At 40.9% G+C, this 17,206-nt stretch overlaps 1 protein-coding gene across 1 annotated transcript; it reads left to right on the forward strand.

The window, feature by feature from the left end:
* Window positions 1-5,458: 5,458 nt before the first annotated feature.
* On the forward strand, window positions 5,459-14,989 carry LOC130430696 (5-hydroxytryptamine receptor 3C-like). The gene is made up of 7 exons (XM_056759837.1): window positions 5,459-5,572; window positions 10,232-10,276; window positions 10,355-10,461; window positions 12,836-13,005; window positions 13,100-13,266; window positions 13,428-13,638; window positions 14,790-14,989. Exons 1-7 carry the CDS (start codon window positions 5,459-5,461, stop codon window positions 14,987-14,989), a joined length of 1,014 nt encoding a protein of 337 aa, XP_056615815.1.
* Window positions 14,990-17,206: the final 2,217 nt, after the last annotated feature.

Here is a 17,206-nt window from a genome sequence, read left to right on the forward strand (position 1 = left end):
TTACTTGCGCCACTTTAGCATATGTTAAATCTAAACTATGTAATTTATTGATGTTTTTTTTAAATATGTCCATCCATCTTCTTCCGCTTATCCGGGGCCGGGTCACGGGGGCAGCAGTCTAAGCAGGGATGCCCAGACTTCCCTCTCCCTAGACACTTCCTCCAGCTCTTCCGGGGGGACACCGAGGCGTTCCCAGGCCAGCCAGGAGACATAGTCCCTCCAGCGTGTCCTAGGTCTTCCCCGGGGTCTTCTCCTGGTGGGACACCGAGGCGTTCCCAGGCCAGCCAGCACACATAGTCCCTCCAGCGTGTCCTAGGTCTTCCCCGGGGTCTTCTCCTGGTGGGACATGCCCGGAACACCTTCCCGGGAAGGCGTCCAGGGGGCATTCGAAAAAGATGCCCGAGCCACCTCAGCTGGCCCCTCTCGATGTGGAGGAGCAGCGGATCTACTCTGAGCTCCTCCCGAGTGACCGAGCTTCTCACCCTATCTCTAAGGGATCGCCCGGCCACCCTGCGGAGAAACCTCATTTCGGCCGCCTGTATCCGGGATCTTGTCCTTTCGGTCATGACCCACAGGTCATGACCATAGGTGAGAGTAGGAACGTAGATTGACCGGAAAATCGAGAGCATTGCCTTGCGGCTCAGCTCCTTCTTCACCACGACAGACCGGTACAGCGACTGCATTACTGCAGAAGCTGCCCCGATCCGTCTGTCAATCTCCCGTTCCATCCTTCCCTCACTCGTGAACAAGACCCCCAGATACTTGAACTCCTCCACTTGAGGCAGGAACTCTCCACCTACCTGAAGGGAGCAAGCCACCCTTTTCCGACTGAGAACCATGGCCTCAGATTTGGAGGTGCTGATTCTCATCCCAGCCGCTTCACACTCGGTTGCAAACCGTCCCAGTGCATGCTGGAGGTCCTGGTCTGATGGGGCCAGCACGATGACATCATCCGCAAAGAGCAGAGATGAAATTGTGTGGTCCCCAAACCCGACGCTCTCCGGCCCCTGGCTGCGCCTAGAAATTCTGTCCATAAAAATTATGAACAGAACCGGCGACAAACGGCAGCCCTGCCGGAGTCCAACATGCAACGGGAACAAGTCTGACTTACTGCCGGCAATGCGAACCAAGCTCCTGCTCCGGTCGTACAGGGACTGGATGGCCCTTAGCAAAGGGTCCCGAATCCCATACTCCCGGAGCACCCTCCACAAGATGCCGCGAGGGACACAGTCGAATGCCTTCTCCGAATCCACAAAACACATGTGGATTGGTTGGGCAAACTCCCATGAACCCTCCAGCACCCTGGAGAGGGTATAGAGCTGGTCCAGTGTTCCACGACCGGGACAAAAACCACACTGTTCCTCCTGAATCCGGGGTTCTACCATTGGCCGGATTCTCCTCTCCAGTACCCTGGCATAAACTTTCCCGGGGAGGCTGAGAAGTGTGATCCCCGATAGTTGGAGCACACACTCCGTTCCCCCTTCTTAAAAAGAGGGACCACCACCCCAGTCTGCCAGTCCAAGGGCACTGTCCCCGACCACCACGCGATGCTGCAGAGGCGTGTCAGCCAAGACAGACCCACAACATCCAGAGACTTGAGGTACTCAGGGCGGATCTCATCCACCCCCGGTGCCCTGCCACGGAGGAGTTTCTTGACTACCTCAGTGACTTCATCCCGGGTGATGGGCGAGTCCACCTCCGAGCCCTCGGCCTCTGCTTCCTCAATGGAAGATGTGACGGCGGGATTGAGGACATCCTCGAAGTATTCCTTCCACCGCCCGATGATATCCCCGGTCGAGGTCAACAGCTGCCCCCCTCCACTGTAAACAGCGTTGGTAGGGCACTGCTTCCCCCTCCTGAGGCGCCGGACGGTTTGCCAGAATCTCTTCGAGGCCGACCGATAGTCTTTCTCCATGGCCTCACCGAACTCCTCCCAGGCCCGAGTTTTTGCCTCCCCAACCACCCGGGCTGCAGTCCACTTGGCCTGTCGGTACCTGTCAGCTGCCTCTGGAGTCCTACAAGCCAACCAGGCCCGATAGGACTCCTTCTTCAGCTTAACGGCATCTCTTACTTCCGGTGTCCACCACCGGGTTCGGGGATTGCCGCCTCAACAGGCACCGGAGACCTTACGGCCACAGCTCCTAGTGGCTGCGTTGACAATGGAGGTGGAGAACATGGTACACTCGGACTCAATATCTCCAGACTCCCGCGGGATCTGATCAAAGCTCTGCCGGAGGTGGAAGTTGAAGATCTCTCTGACAGGCGATTCGGCCAAACATTCCCAACAGACCCTCACAGTATGTTTGGGTCTGCCGAGTCTGTCCAGCTTCCTCCCCCGCCATCGGATCCAACTCACCACCAGGTGGTGATCGGTTGACAGCTCCGCCCCTCTCTTCACCCGAGTGTCCAAGACAAACAGCCGTAGGTCAGATGAAACAACCACAAAGTCGATCATCGACCTCCGGCCAAGGGTGTCCTGGTGCCATGTGCACTGATGGACACCCTTATGCTTGAACATGGTGTTCGTTATGGCCAAACTGTAACTAGCACAGAAGTCCAATAACGGAACACCACTCGGGTTCAGATCAGGGGGGCCGTTCCTCCCAATCACGCCCCTCCAGGTGTCACTGTCGTTGCCCACGTGGGCGTTGAAGTCCCCCAGCAGAACGACGGAGTCCCCAGTCGGGGCACTTTCCAGCACCCCTCCCAGAGTCTCCAAGAAGGCCGGGTACTCTACACTGCCATTTGGCCCGTAGGCACACACGACAGTGAGAGACCTATCCCCGACCGGAAGGCGCAGGGAAGCGACCCTCTCGTTCACCGGGGTAAACTCCAACACATGGCGGCTGAGCTGGGGGGCTATAAGCAAACCCACACCAGCCCGCCGCCTCTCACCCTGGGCAACTCCAGAGGGGTGTGGTTACAGAGCCCAAGCTGGGCAACTCCCTCGAGGAGTGTGGTTCCAGAGCCCAAGCTGTGCGTAGAGGTGATACCGACTATCTCTAATCGGAATCTCTGAACCTCACGCACAATCTCCGGCTCCTTCCCCGTCAGAGAGGTGACATTCCATGTCCCTAGAGCTAGATTCCGCGTCCAGGGATCGGGTTGTTGAGGCCCCTGCCTTCGACTACCACCCAATCCACTTTGCACCGGCCCCTTACGGTCCCTCCTGTAGGTGGTGGGTCCACGGGAGGGTGGCCCCACGTCGCTCCTTCGGGCTGAGCCCGGCCGGACCCCAGGGGGGAAGGCCCAACCCCGGGCCTGGCTCCAGGGTGGGGCCCCGGCTGCGCCATGCCGGGCGACGTCACGGTCCTCGATTTTGTCGTCATCATAAGGTTTTTTTTTTAACCGCTCTTGGTCTGACCCGTCGCCTAGGACCTGTTTGCCTTGGGAGACCCTACCAGGGGCATATAGCCCCAGACAACATAGCTCCTAGCGTCTTTCGGGTACTCAAACCCCTCCACCACGGTAAGGTGGCAGTTCAAGGAGGGACTTTACATTTTTAAATATTTATCAACATTAATTAAATTACAGTTTTTGATATGCCATTTTATTGTTAATTGAGCATTAAAATATTGCAAGTCTTTATGAATTCCTTTTGTCTTGCATTTCGATCCTTAATAAAACTTCAATTTTGATTCTTACTGATGCCTCCAGTAATTCTGTGATTTTATTTTTATTATTTTCAAACATTTTGTGTTTTTTATGAACCAGCAATGTAATAGTTGATGTATATAAAACAACCCAGCATGTTGGGTCAAAAATTTTAAATAACCCAACGCTGGTTTGTCCATATTTGACCCAACATTGGGTTACCAAAATAACCCAAATTGGGTTGTTTTAACCCAGCCTTTTTTTAGAGTGTACGCAAATGTGTTTGTCATATTTATCATACATATCCCCCGTTTGAATACATCTGCTGTCAAAGTGAGAAATTGTTGTCAAATGAAAATCTGTGTGGCTCTGATAGTCATATTTTTAACCATGAGCTTAATGGATATAAAACATCTGTCACTGCTTAAGGTAAGATTTAAATATTTTAAAGCTGGCTGGGTGCTGGTTAGTTTCAGATAATTATACTATGAACGTCAATGGTGCATTGTTTTGTGCTTTTAAACGTATCATTTATGCTGAAGTAAAGAGGTGAAGGTAGCACTACAGAACAGTCTGACTTATCCATGTATAGCTTGATCTTCACTCTTAAAAATTAGAGGTTCTTAATATGTTCTTTGTTGGGCTGTATTGCATCCACAGAATATTTCCGTTGTACTTAAGGTTTGTTGTAGTCTAAAAAGGGTTGACAGCAAGCATTCTTTTAAAAACTGTTGACTGAAAGGCTCCTTAAGGAAATAAACATTATTCTTATTTAGGCACTGCTGCAAAGAACACTTTGTGCACCTTTGTTTTTAACAGTTAAATTGTAGCTTTCCTGCACTAGCAACGCCAAGATCCTAGGTTCGATCTCATGGATTGACCATACTCAGAAACAAATGTATAATATAATGCAAGTGAGTCGCTTTGATGCATAAAATGTCAAATGTAAATTTTCAATCCATTCATGTCTACACTATTAACTCATGGGTCAAATTACCCCTCCATAAGTCATTTACAGCTGTTTTCTAAACAAAAGTATGTCAAACTTAGACAACAGTGGAGTGCAAAAGTCTGATATCATTCAAGATAAAACTGTCCCTTTAATCAAATAAGCAAACTTGTGACACTGATCATGTTTATTTTATTCTACACAAGATGCATGAGATTTGAAATCATGCTGTAAGAACGCAGATCATGAGGATTTAAAGTTGTGGCGCCCGGAAAAAAAATATGATGTTTTTATGCAGACCCAAAGAAAACGTCTTGGTAATGGATGTTTCCTCAGTTCCCTGATGGAGGGAACGAGACGTTGTGCCGAACTTACAGATGGGGTTCGCCCTTGAGAACCTATCAACTTCGACTAGTTTAGAAAAGGCCAATGATATTGGCGAATGACATTTTCTATGCCGGGCTCCGCCCCCGATATCTGGGTATAAAAGGGATATGGCGTGCTGCATTGATTCACATTTAGTTCTGAGGAGCCTGTGAGCCTATCACAACTGCTAAAGCGAGGCGGCACACGTTGTGGCGAGAAGGACACAACGGCTTGTTCCCTCTATCAGGGAACTGAGGTTACATCTGTAACCAAGACGTTCCCTCTGTGTCGGTCTCTTGACATTGTGTCGAACCGACAGATGGGGTTCCTATGGAAATCGTATCACAATCTCTAGCGAAGAGATGGTTACTGGCCTGGGCATGTCAGACGTGAGCTCTACCGCAAAATTGTAACCTACCAGTGGATAGGTAGGGGGTCCCAGAGCTTTTCGAAAAGGTGGGAAGCCCCTGCCTTCGGCCCTCACAGTTTCTCTAACAGCGAGAAGCCACCCGGTACTGCAAGGCCACTGGGTAAGCCCTACGTCCTCAAATGGGGGATACGCTAAAGAGGGAGGAGTTTAGTGGAGACATGAACATGGTCTCGCCGTCAGGGGGAAGCTCATGGGAAAATGTGCGGACTGAAGTGGTTTACCGCAAGGTGGAGGTCCACCTAGAAAAGGTCATGGGTTTCCAAGGTGGGAACCAATCATGAGGATACATCAGACGAAACCACCCGAATGGGGGGGTTACAATGTCCGGTAGCTCCCCCGCCGAGGATTCCCCCCAGGAGCCTCTGACTGCCTGAATTGTTTCCAGCAGTTCAACACTGACTGAGCGGGCTCTGTAGTCACTCGCACTGTCATGGAGACAGAGTTGAGTTCCACACCAAGAAAGGAGATGTTGTTCCTGAATGCAGCACGCTGTCTTCCTTTCATACCCGGTAATCCTGGGGCGGAGTCCGGCAAGCAATTTTATTAGCCAATTTAATTGGCCTTCTCTGAACTAGTCGAAGTTGATCTGTCGGTTCGACACAACATCGAGAGACTGACAGAAAGGGCACAATCAACCACATTGTGTAAAATCTGAATAAAGTAGAAAAATACGGAAATCAATGTCTATAATTGTCATTGCAGGTTAGGCGATGGGCTGCCAAGTTCCTACAACATTCAATGTACGCCTACCTTCTCATGCAATGTAAGATCAAACCATTTTATTCATTAGTTATTATCAAGAATATTTGTGATTTTAATATTTATGTCTTTTACTCCTAACAGCTGTTCTGTAAAAGAGAGAGTAAAAACTGCTCTCAGCCCACCCCAGAGTCACTCTTAAAAGCCCTGAGGGAAACTGCCTTCACTAAACGGAAGTGTGACCAGTTATTACACTAAAGACTCCTACTAAAATCACTCTGAGGTTTACTATGTATACCATTTTAGACGTGTTAAGCAAGTTTATGTATGAAACACCTATATCATGACATATTAGAGGATTCCACTCGAAAATTATCCGTTACCTTAGAGGTGTGACAAGACACTTATCTCACAAGACCAGAGAGAGATGAAACTGGATTCATGAGAACAAGACAAGATTTTTTGACTTTTTCAAAAAAAATCCTCAATCCTCAATGATGAAATATTTAGGGAACACTTTAAATGCAATCAGACTAAAGATTTCTGACAGGTTTCTGTGCTATATATAATCCATTCAGAATTGTATAAATATTGTCATGCTGCTAAAACCAATGGCCACATACACGCTGCAAAGTTTCTGGAATTACATCGGCATATAAATGCTGGATTCACTCTTGAAATAGCTACGATTGACATATTGATAGACATAGTTAGTACCTAAATAAATCAGACTTTTGGACTGAAATGGTTGAATAGTCTGGTTGAATATTCCCCACAACCCTAACACAAAGACTGACATGTGGTCTTGTTACAATTTATTTTTAATATCTAATTGTCCAGTTTCTTGCATTTCAACAAGTCTTTTGGAACAAATATTATTATCACAAAGTGCCAATCATCCAGTTGGTTTTAGGGAAAATAGTAAATACTACATTGGTAAATAATGCTAGGATTATTCTATTGGACATACACTTGTTCAAAAGTAATTTCTGTTTACCAAGCCTGTATTGATTTGATCCAAAATTCAGTAAAAGAAGCCTGTTGTTTTATTTAAGCCTATTTTTAAAAAATAGTATATCGTTATGCATATTATGATCAAATATCCTGTCTCGTTTATTTTGTATAAAATGTATATTGCGAGACTAACCCCACCCCTGCCAATTTTCTTTTAGGTATTTAATTGATTTTATTTGAGCACTGTTTCAAGTTATATCAATACTTACAGAAGGTTAGCTTTTAAGTGTTCGATTACAATCAGAGCCTTGAAAAATAAAATAATCCTTAACTAAATCTATTATTGCATTGCTTGTGCGTGTTTCTAATTCTTCAAATGCAACGAATGCTTATCAAATATATGAATATGTGCAAAATGTCCATTCAATATGATTTAAGTATTGACCTACTTGTAGAATGATCTAAAATTTCTGCTAATACTCCATTATAGTATAGACACTATGTAGTTTTTCCTTAATTGTATTCAGAGTATTCAGAGACATCTACTGTATATTTTTTTTTAACCATATAATTAATAGCAAAATAAAGTGAATTCATCGAAGGCCATTTCCAAAGCAGTTAATAATGAATGCGATACGCAACCTAAAATGGCATCTATAGAGCGCAGCAGTGTCCTTGCAGTGTCCTTCCTATTGTGTTTTTCCCATTTATTTGTTCATTAGGAAAAACATTTTTTAACTTTCATTGGTAGCTAAATGTATTTGAGAAAGATAATGATTTAAATAAATAATTAAATCAAATCTTGTTCTAAAAGAAAATGTACATCTATTGACAATGTATTTTTATAAATATCAAAAAAAAATATTTGCAGATAGAGACTTTTTAAAGTGTAGGGAAACTGACATTATTCAAGGCACTTTGTTTTTTGAAAAAAAGTCCCATCACTGTCTTTTGTATGGAAAATAAAACCATTATATTTTGCATCAGGTTTATTGTAGTTTGCATGTTGTTGTGCTTTGAGACTTTGATATTTAGGTTGGTGTGACACCCCATTTGAATCCTTAAAAACAGCATGAAACTGTAAAAATAATCTGCCTCCTCATTCCTAAGAAGTTGAAATGGCTGTAATATTGCGACCAAAGGTAAGATATTCTTGCTGATAATGTAATGCAATCTAAAGGTTTGGGTACTATAAATATTTTTGGTAATACTCTACAATAAAGTCTTGTTCTCAAGATTTGTAAATGCATTAGCTAACATGAACTAACTAACAATAAGCAATATTTATTACAGTAATAAACATACTGGTTAGACATTATTTTATATTTATACCCTTTTGTACTAAGTAATAATACATATATATATAATATTTTATGTATAGGGTTAGATTTAAGGTATGGTTTGTGTTAGTTAGATTTAATAATGCATAATTTAAAAAAATACTAAGGTAATACTTCTAAACTAATATTATTATGTTTTACTAATACATTTGTTCATAGTTTGTACTTATTTGTTCAACATGCATTTAAACTGATGTTAACAGATACAACTTTGGATTTTAAAAAGTATAACTTAATGTTAACATCACACTTTAACATTTACTAATATTAAATGATGTAGAAAAGCTGATCATTCCTAGTTCTATTAATGGATGAAGCTTACAAATGGAAGCTTTTTGTAAATTGTTTCCTTTCACAAATTATTGCAAAATATAAAACTTAATATTTATGGCAAATTATTTTGCTGTTAAATTTAATTTTAGATTTGGAGATAAGGACCTGGAAATCAATTGAACATCAACAATATTTGAAATGTGGGAGCAATTGAATGTTACGATTACGTAAATAAGCTCATAGATTTTAGTATTATTGCACAGTAAGGGTTAACAGGCTTTATTGTAATACCGGTTGAAAAATGTAGTATGCAGTATTCTTTAGTGAGTTCAGACAAGTAAATCAGATAACAGATAGTTGAATAAAAAGGTTGTTGGTGTCATGAGTATCATTTTACAATGACACGTGTACCAAAACATTTTGGGTAAAACTACAGAATGTTTTATAAAAAAAAACACTTCTTATACTATATCTGAGATTTTCATTAATTTGTACTATGAGTTGTATGGAAGTTAGTGTGCATCCAGAAGTTAGTGTGAAGTTAGTTCACCAGGAATATTAAATGTGTAAATGAACAAATAACCAAGCTACATGTTTATAACATGTTTATAACATATGGACATCATTATAGGCTGTTCCAGATTTCCATCTCATGATCTACTGGCTCATCATGCAGGGTTTGATGAAATTGCACTTTCATTTCAATGTCTACAGTTATTGAACAAACACAAGTTCATCTTCAAAATGTTAATCTTATAACCATATGTGTAAACATGATTATTTTTAAATTTATATGTGAAATTCTTTTTACAGCTCTTTTAATAAAATATTCGGAGACTATTAACTGTTCTGAACCAACGACAGATGCTCTTTTAACTGCCCTGAGGGAAGGTGTCTTGGGTAAAACTGAAATGAGGCCAGTTATTCACCCACGGACTCCCACTAACATCAGTGTGACCTTCACCCTATTTGGAATTTTAGACGTGGTAAGTTGTTTTACTATCAGATCAAATACAGTACATGAGTAAAATAAAAATACATATTTTTGAGGGGTCAAGCTACTTACATTGAAAAGAAAAATGGGTTCAAGTTAGAAATTCATTCCACAACAGAGAAACAAATGTTTTAAAGGTTATGAGTGATCTATTGCAGAGGATAAGAGGGATCGTACCTGTCAACATTCCTGTTTGTTCCAAGATTCTCCCGTCAAACTCGTGTTTTTCCGTTAGTAAACTCTAGTAATTACTGTAACCTCCATCGCTAACGTAACACCTGGAACACAAACGGATGGAGGGGACCCCTGAAACACAATTGCAAACAAACGGAGGGGGGCTCACATGGGTCTAAATATCCTCAGTGAGCTCTGGATGACCACTATTTTATTCCATGCGTCTAAAAGAGCTGACGATCCATCAAATTAGAAAAGTTAATAAATGTTGAAAAAATAGGATCCTTGTTGTTCTTTTTAAGTGTAAATGTATATATAACAAGAAATGTAATTCTTGTTGTTAAATTGTACTTGTTAAACACTTTGACGATTGTTGTTAATAATGTGCGTCATACATGAACACACTTATCAGTCATGTAATAATGCTGATTGGCTTATTCTTGTTTGTTCCTTTTTAGGATGAAAAAGCACAAATATTTGAGTCTTTCCTTTGGGTGTATTTAGTAAGTCCTTTTGCAACTGTCTGAAGCCCTCTTAAACAAGTAGGATTTTACCCCTGATGAATCTGGAATTTTTTGTAGTTCTGGGATATTGAAGGTTTGAGCTGGGATCCTGTTGAATGTGGAACGGACAGAATCTCACTGCCTAGACAAAGTCTGTGGATGCCTGATATTGTCATTAATGAATTGTAAGCGCAAAAGAAGGTTAATTAACTTTATGCTAAATTTGACCTCATGTGTAACTGAAAAGGGTACCATGCATTGTGTTATGCATTTTAACGTATACCATGGGATGTCCAAAGTCGGTCCTGAAGTGCCAGTGTCCTGCAGAGTTTAAACCAGATAATCAGGTCTCACTAGGCAGACTAGGGACATTTTCCAAACGGAATTGAGCATCCATATGCCCTACTCCCTTCGAAGGTGTATACCTACAACGCTGCTGGTTGTTGAAAAACTATATTTTTTATATTTCCTGTTGAATATTGTCTAATTATCTCTTATTTCACCTTGAATTTTCACTTCACTTGATATTAAAAAAGATAAATATATTATAAAGGAAACCTACAAACAAGTAGCTTTTATAAAACACTCATATTATAAATTATCTTATCCTATATTATAACCATGTTAAATCATAATTATCACTGACAAAAATAGTTAAAACTGTTAGGGATTGTGGAAAGTAACCAAGTGCAGACAATGAAGGGTTAACAAAAAGACTATAATATACAACAAACACAAAACAAAACCCAATAGGGGCAAAACCACAAGACAATACACTCCTACTTGACCGAGCACAAAAACAGTGACTAGACTTGACTATAACACTGACTAGTCTTTACTCAATTGATGACAGGAACAGGCTATCAAGACAAAACGACATAGCCTTCTTCAGAGAGGTATTTTTGCAAAATAAACCGCACAAGACAGGAAACACCAGGTCCTTAAATAAGGAACCAAATCTAGCTGGGAACAGGTGAGGGGCATAAAACCATGGCAAGATAATTAACGAGGTAACGAGAGGGCGGGGACATAGAGGAGACCGGAGATCTCGTGGCATGCCGAACCCAGCGATGCGCCTAAGAGCTTCCACACAGAACACCAGGTACTGTCATGATCCTGCCCCAGGATTAAAAAATCTTGACAAGAAGAGGCTGAACCAAGACTGTACCCCCCGCTCTAGGGGAACACCACTAACAAGACACGACAGACTGGAAAACAGACAAGAAACAACAGTACATTGTAAAAATCAACAAAGGCAAATTGGCAATAACAATAAATGGGGTAGGGTGACGCAGTAAAAAGAAAATACATGGTAGGGGGGAACAACAATGTTCTGCGGGGTAGGAGTCCGTGGACCAGGCCAGGGGGAAGCAGTCTTTGCCGGGAGGGTGTGGGATGAGGGCCGGAGGCCCGGGTAGAGAGGACAGTGGGCTTGGAGGGACAGGTTTGGTTGAGGTAGCAGTTGAAGGAACAGTTCCTGGGGGAATTCCCAACAGGGGCGAGGGCAAGACAAGGGGACAAGTTTGTTGCAAGGGAGGTTCATGGGTTACAGGGAGGGAAAACATGGGGAAGCCAAAGCCTTGGGGAAGTCCAGGACTCAAGGAGACCGGTATGGAGTTCAGGGAGGGCATCGAAACCTGGTACCTGGGTGAGGAGCAGGTAGATGACGGGGGAACCAGTTGACTGGGCTGTCAGCTGGACTGGGCTGGATGCCTGTGGTTAGACCGGGCTGGAAGCATGCAGCTGGACCGGACTGGATGCCGGCTGGAGTGCCGGCTTGGTCACGGCAATTCCTGCTGCCGCTGGCTCGCTGGCGGCCATTGCTGCTACCACTGGCTCGCTGGCGGCCCCTGCTGCTGCAGGCTCTGTAGCACCCACTCTCCTCCTCCCCTTCCTCCTGGACCGGCCCGCTGAGTAAGCGGCAGGGTACAGGAACTGTGGCTGGGAGCGTGGGTGGCGCCGTCAAGGAAGCATCCGACTCCCACGACTCCCTTCTCCGTCGCTTACCACGTAGAGTTCCTGGTGGCACAGAGAAGTCGGCAAGGAGGCGGACGGCCCGGTGTCCTCCAGCATGCCAACTACCACAATAAGCCCCTCCGGGATCGGGGAAAATTATGTAGATGGTACGACTTCCCGGTCCAAGGCAAACTGTACCATCCTGAGGAAGCCCAGGGGCCTCAGCCTCCTCATCTCCCCCTGGCTTGAGGGGGTTCTCCGGACAGCCGTCAAAGATGGTTGCTAGTTTGTTTAGAAAATCGCCTAGAACTTCCACACAGGTGTATTGAGCCAAATTGGAGCTAAACTCTGCAGGACACCAGCCCTTCAGGACCGACTTAGGACACCCCCTGGTATAATTGGAATAGCATTTTTCCAAGATTTGTGAGTTTAAACTGATGATACTTGGTGTTTAAAGGAGGTTTTGAGCATTAAAATGGTTTTTATGTTGTAAATTATGTGTTGCTCTCTGTTCTAAACTAGCACTGTAGTGCCTTTAAATCGACCTGTTATCAGGTGGGATTACATTTTTATTTAATATACCAAATCTTTCTTTCCGTGGAGTATGGATGAAAACAGAGCCCCAGACACATATTACCTCTACGTCACTAATACTGGTAAAGCAATGGATGATCTACCAATTCGTGTCACCAGTTCCTGCAATCTGGACATCTACACCTTCCCATTCGATATTCAGAATTGTACATTCACTTTTAACTCCTACAAACTCTATGGTAAGTTAGCGCCATTATAGGGTACATTTTCATTAAGTACTACTACCACTGAGGCTTTAAATCTCTTGTGTTGTCATTTTGGTCCTGTTCACAGTGGAAGATATTCAGATGTTCTTTGCTGAGCAAGTGGACGTCACACTCAGAAATTCTCTAGATGTGATGACGACTAAAGGGGAATGGGAACTAATAAATATGCTTTGTGAAAAGAGTGTGCTCCCAATTGAGAACATGAATACTTCATTCGATTTGCTCATATACCATGTACGTCTCCAATGAACAACAGTTAGATTTAAACTTAGATACATTGTTTAATGCTTGTTACATTTGATAAGGGAATAATTTTTAATGGAAAAATGTTTTGATTATATTAAATGTTTAATTTAATATAACTAATTAAAATAGTTTTTATTATCTTGCTTTAGATCATTCTTAGGCGCCGACCCACTATGTACATCGTGAACCTCTTGATTCCCAGCTGCTTCCTTATAGCTGTGGATCTGTTCAGTTTTCTTCTGCCACCTCAGAACATGGATCGATCGGCCTTTAAAATGACTCTTATCTTGGGTTACACCGTATTCCTGCTGTTGATGAATGACCTGCTGCCTGCCACAGGAAACAACTTGCCTCTTATAAGTCTGTATTAAACCTCCCTGTGTCTTACCCAGCCACAAGATGACATGTTTCCACAGTCTTTATTGCATCCTTACTCAACCAAAATGAAAGAAACAGAAATCCTGCAGCAGATCTCTTATTCAGGATTGCCCATGATAGGATTATGCAAACAACGCAAGATAAATAATCAGCCTCCATTAGATCTTTGAACAGGAGTGGCCATGGTCTCTAGGTCTAAAAAAACTAAGGCAGAAAATAAAAGCGCCACTTACATCTTTCCACAAGTTAAGATTAAAAAGAAAACCTCAAGACTGCACTAGAGTTCATTAAACATTTTGCAACTCTTCATTCCGGTCTGTAAACTGAAATGGTGACATTATTCCTATGGGCAAATCGTAGCTATGGACTAAAGGTGTGCATCCAACTCAATCTGCTGAAGTCTAATGTGCACTTTTTCAAAAACTGAAACAGATGTAACTGCTGTGATCATGCAGTTTCACACTCATCAATGAGTTTTTACCACACAAACCTAATTGCTAAAACCAGGGCCGGATTATCCAATGGGCATTATGTGCTCTTGGTGCCCAAGAACGGGGAAGAAAACTTCACTTAACAATGTTTTCGTTAAATTCATTGTGCCGTGTTCCTCTTTGGCATGCACAAGTAAACAAGGAGCAGCAGCAGAATCCATAGGCAATGATAACATATTAAACCCAAACAGGAAAATCCAAACCAGGCCCAAAACAACTAATGATCTTGAAAACACAAGACTGTACAAAGAATTAAGGACTTCTTTTAAAATCACCATCTTGTAAAATCGTTATGAATTCCAGGAGATAATGTTGGATATGTGTCTGTCCACCAGTAGCAGCGTGGGCCTTGCTGTCATTTCATTGTTTTTCTAGTGTCACACCTTATTCCGACAAATGATCAACATTAACACAAGGTTAAAACATTATCTTAGCAATGTTTGCAGTGTGTCTCATGTAAATTCGGGTATAAAACATGTGAAGTAAAATTTTAGATCACTGACGAGAACACAATACAATTTTTTTTGTAAATTGCTGTTTGTCGTAGTTTTGGCTGGCTATGACACAGTTTAAAACCCTTCTCCTTTAATTAATTGGTCAAGGTTACTTTTTATGAAAATTATTTTAAATTTGTTTCACCAGATGCCTTTTTCTCTCTCTGCTTGGCGCTGATGGTGGCGAGTCTACTGGAGACTATTGTCATCACCAATATTCTGTGTGGTTCCAGTCGATACCCGCCTTTACCTCAGTGGGTCAAAGTCCTTTTCCTCGACTACATCGCCAGACTTGTTTGTTTGAGCAAGAGTGACCAAAACTTTGATCTAGAAGGTGAGTTTAACTAGACATTTCTATGTCTAGATTAGTGTCATTAAAGAATACAGTATAATGTGTATTAATTGCATGAATATCTTCTCTACAATATATAAAAATAAATAATTTACTCAACTAAAAGATTCTCCAATGCATTCCACAGTGTAAAAAAAAGGCTATATTATAAATAGTTATAAATTATATTATATAAATAATATTATAAATATTTGCTGTCTTTGTCTGTAAATTAACAGTATTTACGTATTTAAAATAAAAACTCTTTGAAAAAATATTGTTAAAATAATGGAAATATTTTTGGCAACTGGGGCGCGAGAAATTACAATATCCGTTTTTTTACTTGTAAAAATGAGTTTTTATCTTTTTTATGTTTTTTACCATATTTCAAAAATACATAAGAAATCTGTAAATCAAATTACAATAATGGTTTTACATTTAACGTGAAAATAGCAAAAAAAGTGGCATGTATAGGATTTTCTTTCTTCAGTTGAATGAAGGTTTTTATACTACATTATTTTGGAGAACTATTCCTTAAATGCAAAAGACTAAACACTAAATACAAAAAATATAATACAAATAATACAACTTTTTTTAAATCAACAAACTCTTGTATCAACAGAATACAGAGGGAAAACTGTTCTATGCAATCCTGCTAAAATCTTAGAAAGTGAAGCCATCCATAAAATTCCACCCACTCTTAAGGAACTAAAGAAGATAAGCCAAGATTTACAGTCCATTGTTCAGCAGGTCGAGAAACATTGTAGTAGTGATCAGAGTGAAGAAGAATGGGTTCATTTGGGTCATGTCATCGACCGCTTGCTCTTCATTCTGTATGTTGTCTTTCTCTCAGTTAGTTTCATCACAATTTTTGTCTGTTGGTCCTACTGGTACAATGTTACTGCATCTTTGGTATAAAAATATGTGGTATATAATATGGAAATTATCTGTTTTATAGGATTGAATTTCATTAAATGTACTTCAACATGTACTGGAATAATAATTCTGTTATAAGGATAGTTTTCATGTTTATATTTCATATTTGCTTGTTTAATTATGTTTTAATTTTAAATTATTAGTTGGTCATTTAATTGTACATATGTGGTACTTCTATAACATATTAATCAACATTTTCAAACTAAATAAAATACATTTTATCATGATAAAAAAATCTAAGGTTTAGTAGTTTAGTAAAAATATAATGAGGGAAAGAGGTCAGAATGACCTAAGAAATTTGCTTTGGGTTAATCATAACATTTTGAAGAAACGTAAAAAAAAGAAAAAAAATACGGACTGCTTCCATTTGGATTCAAGGTGTCACCAAGATTGATGTCCTTACACAGTTTACAGGTATTTTGTTATCTTTACTGGTAAAAGACACAACACTGTTACTTGTGTGAACATCATTTACTGGGATTACTTTGTGAACAGGGCTAATGTCTATACGGTGCAAGTGAAATTTGAGTAACTGTATTCTACCCCGTTTTTGACACATTTTGGATTATGTCTTTTTATTTAATTTATGATTAAACATAATATTATAGAAATTATACATATAATACAAATGTATTATAGCTGTTGGTTTTAAAGAGAGAAGAGGAAGACACAACTGTACAATCTAGAGAAGTTGATAATGTTGAAAATACTCATTAAGTCTAAATACACATTTAGTACAATGCTTTGAAGAACAACAAGAGACTTTAAAAGCACGTCCATCAATCGAATAATTATTGAAATCTTCAACCGTTGAATAATTACATTACATTCTGTAGCTGTGTTATTTATTTCTGCACATGTATACTGATTTGTCCCTAGTTTTGTTGGTGTAGTTGAATACAATATTTATGCATACTTAAGAATACTTTCTCTGACTCAAAAAAGCTTCAATAAACTGATCAGCTTTATTGAACTGTCTTGTTTTCCAGTTTGTTTCTTTGTTTTGAAATTTAAAGACTGTAATAATACTTCAGAGAAATGCAATAATAAACCACAAATACAGATTAAATCGTTCACATTTAACAATATTATGTTAAGTGTATGTTTAATTTATGTTGTTTAAAAGTAAGAAATTATTAAAATATTAATATCAGACATTATTGTAACAACTGTTTTCATACGTCCTTAGAATAATGTGTCTGGTCATGCTATATTAATTTATTTCTCTCTGTCTACACCACACTTTTTGACAAAGTCATGTTTCTTTACCACAGCTGTAGATATGAAAAACAGCTCAA

This window comes from Triplophysa dalaica, chromosome 10 (assembly GCF_015846415.1).
Source record: "Triplophysa dalaica isolate WHDGS20190420 chromosome 10, ASM1584641v1, whole genome shotgun sequence".
Taxonomy (NCBI): domain Eukaryota; kingdom Metazoa; phylum Chordata; class Actinopteri; order Cypriniformes; family Nemacheilidae; genus Triplophysa; species Triplophysa dalaica.